Source organism: Hippopotamus amphibius, chromosome 11 (genome assembly GCF_030028045.1).
Source record: "Hippopotamus amphibius kiboko isolate mHipAmp2 chromosome 11, mHipAmp2.hap2, whole genome shotgun sequence".
In the NCBI taxonomy this organism is placed as follows: Eukaryota; Metazoa; Chordata; class Mammalia; order Artiodactyla; family Hippopotamidae; genus Hippopotamus; species Hippopotamus amphibius.
Window position 1 is genome coordinate 17,362,455 of NC_080196.1, and position 2,833 is coordinate 17,365,287.

A 2,833-nucleotide genomic window follows, 5' to 3' on the forward strand; every position below is an offset into this window, starting at 1 on the left:
CTATTTTACAGTTGGTAGTATATATATATGTCTGTGCTACTCTCTTCATCTCAGCTTCCCCTTCACCCCATGCCCCCTCCCAAACCTTGAGTTCTCCAGTCTGGATATTGTTTTTATTCTCCATTTTTGGCTTTTATGGATAATGTGATATGAAATTTTTTATATGTCTGTGTCCATATATATGCCTTTCTGTTTGACATACCCACAACCGGCCTTACTGGATGTCTGTGTGTCCAGATTTATTAGATACTACCAAGCAATTATCAGAAGTAATTGGATCCATCTGTACTCCCACCATCAGTGTGTGAGTCTAATTTGCTCTCAATTCTTTTAGTTGTAGCCATTTTTTGTAGATGTTTAGTAATTATCATATTTTGAATCTGCTTTTCTTTAGTGACAAATGATGTTGAGCACCTTTGGATATATTTTTGAACTGTTTGGAAATTAGAAATTAGTTATATTTGTTGACTGTTTCTGCAAAGTAGGGAAGAGCTTCCATTTTTTAAGACCCTTCAAAGCCATCTGCTGAGAAAACTGTCACACTAACCTTACACATCTAGAATGACTTGAAGGTGCATGACAACACCTGGAGATGTTCAATGCATAGCTTGATCCCTAGGGTAAACAATAGCCACTAATAGACAGCACTACAGACATTAAAGGTAGGCTAAATATTTACCTCAGAAATTTACGATGGCCGAAGTGAACAGGAACCCTGATCTTTTATAAGATTCTCTGGGACTGTAAGAATTTACAGTGGAGCAGACACTGAAGAGAGGGAAAGATAATTCTGGCATTGAGTTCTGTTAGTAAAGTCTCCCACGGAAGGAAGGATGTGGCTTAGAGAGCATGAACCATGGGTCATTTTCAAAATATTTCATCACCGGTCTGGGTTAGGCACTGATCTATCATATAGATGCTAACCAAAATAGGCTTACAGTCTCTTTCCGTTTTGGTGGTGGGCTGGCTGAAGATGGAATCCACTGAGGAAGGAAGACCTAGGTCTTCAGCACTGCATGTGCCAGCCCAGAAGCAGCACTGTGAAAGCCTCTACAATGTCTCCTGCAGACCCCTAAAAATCAAGGAGGCTTGGATTTGGACATTCTTAGTAGGAAAGATTAAAGGCTGATGGGATTATAAAGAGATGATGCCAGGTGGTTAATAAATCCTATAGTCCAACTTGATTCCTAGAAAGAAGCTGGATTCATTTGATACCAGAGGATTCTTTTCAGCATCTGGAGACCTTATTATCTATTATGTCTTTGTGTGAAGACATGCTGCTTTGTAATTATCGCAAGTGTCGCATCAAACTCTCTGGTTATGCATGGGTCACTGCCTGCTCTCATATATTCTGTGATCAGCATGGCAGTGGAGAGTTTAGTCGTTCACCAGCTGTCTGCCCTGCCTGTAACAGTACTCTTTCTGGAAAGCTAGATATTGTCCGTACAGAACTCAGTCCCTCAGAGGAATATAAAGCCATGGTATTGGCGGGACTTCGACCAGAGATTGTGTTGGACATTAGCTCCCGAGCACTGGCCTTCTGGACTTATCAGGTACACCAAGAACATCTCTATCAAGAATACAATTTCAGCAAGGCTGAGGGCCATCTGAAACAGATGGAGAAGATATATACTCAGCAAATACAGAGCAAGGATGTAGAACTGACCTCTATGAAAGGGGAGGTCACCTATATGAAGAAAGTGCTGGAAGAATACAAGAAAAAGTTCAGTGACATCTCTGAGAAACTTATGGAGAGAAATCACCAGTATCAAAAGCTCCAAGGCCTCTATGATAGCCTTAGGCTACGAAATCTCACTATTGCTAACCAAGATGGTACCCTTGAACCATCTATGATTGCACAGTCTGGTGTTTTTGGCTTCTCATTAGAGAACAACTCCAAATTTCCTTTGGACAGTACACCAGTTCGAAATCAGGGTGGTGGAGATGAAGATTTTCAGTTCAGACCATTTTTTGTGGGTTCTCCCACAGCACCTGAACCCACCAACAACTTTTTTAGTTTTGCTTACCCAAGTAATGAATTAGAGCAACAGCAAGTCTCTAGCAGGGCCTTTAAAGTAAAAAGAATTTAGTTCATCTTACAGAATGTTTCTCTGTTCACTTTCAGTGATTTTATTTAGTAAATAATCGTTGTTTCAGATAGAAGTCACCAACCTCCCTGTGTTTGTATTGAGTCTTTGAAGTTGTCTTCACGTTTTCAATTTATAAGAGATTCAGTGGCAGTCGGGGGTGGCTTTCAGGTTTCCTTTTCTGTTTCTGTTATTTAAGGCATAAGCATTTTATTAAACTCAATTTTAGCGTGAACTGTTGAGTTTTCACTGGTAGTTTCACTGGTATTAGTGGATGTTTTATAGATCACCATTTGTTTCTGTCTGGGCTATTTCTGACTGAGCCATGTTTTTAAGCATACTATATAAGCACCTGTATTATATGTCTACATGTCACTTTGGGTTGTAGTATTTATACATACATGTATATGTGTATTCCTTTGCATTGTATATACTTAACGTATTTGCCCTTGTATTAACTTATTTGGAGGTGTGCTTATGTCCGTGAATGAAGGTACAATTTGATGCATGTATGTTTAGTTCTTATTTCTATTTAAAAGTAATCCACATTGATAAAATTATTTTGTAAAGTTAACTTTTGGCATTTATTTTAAAATAAAATTACTTCTTTCTTTACTCTTTTGCTAGCTGTTGTCCTGGGTCTACTTATTTAGGAATGTACTTCTACTGCAGAAAACTTACTAATATGTTGTTGATCTCAAGAGATTATACTGATTAAAATAATTTTAACGATTTAAAAAAAAAAA

The 2,833-nt window shown here is 38.3% G+C and overlaps 1 protein-coding gene across 1 annotated transcript; it reads left to right on the forward strand.

Moving 5' to 3' along the window:
* Nucleotides 1-958: 958 nt before the first annotated feature.
* Nucleotides 959-2,090, forward strand: LOC130832006 (E3 ubiquitin-protein ligase CCNB1IP1-like). The gene has a single exon (XM_057700533.1). It carries the CDS (start codon nt 1,257-1,259, stop codon nt 2,088-2,090), a length of 834 nt encoding a protein of 277 aa, XP_057556516.1. The 5' UTR covers nt 959-1,256.
* The last annotated feature ends 743 nt before the right edge of the window (nt 2,091-2,833 follow it).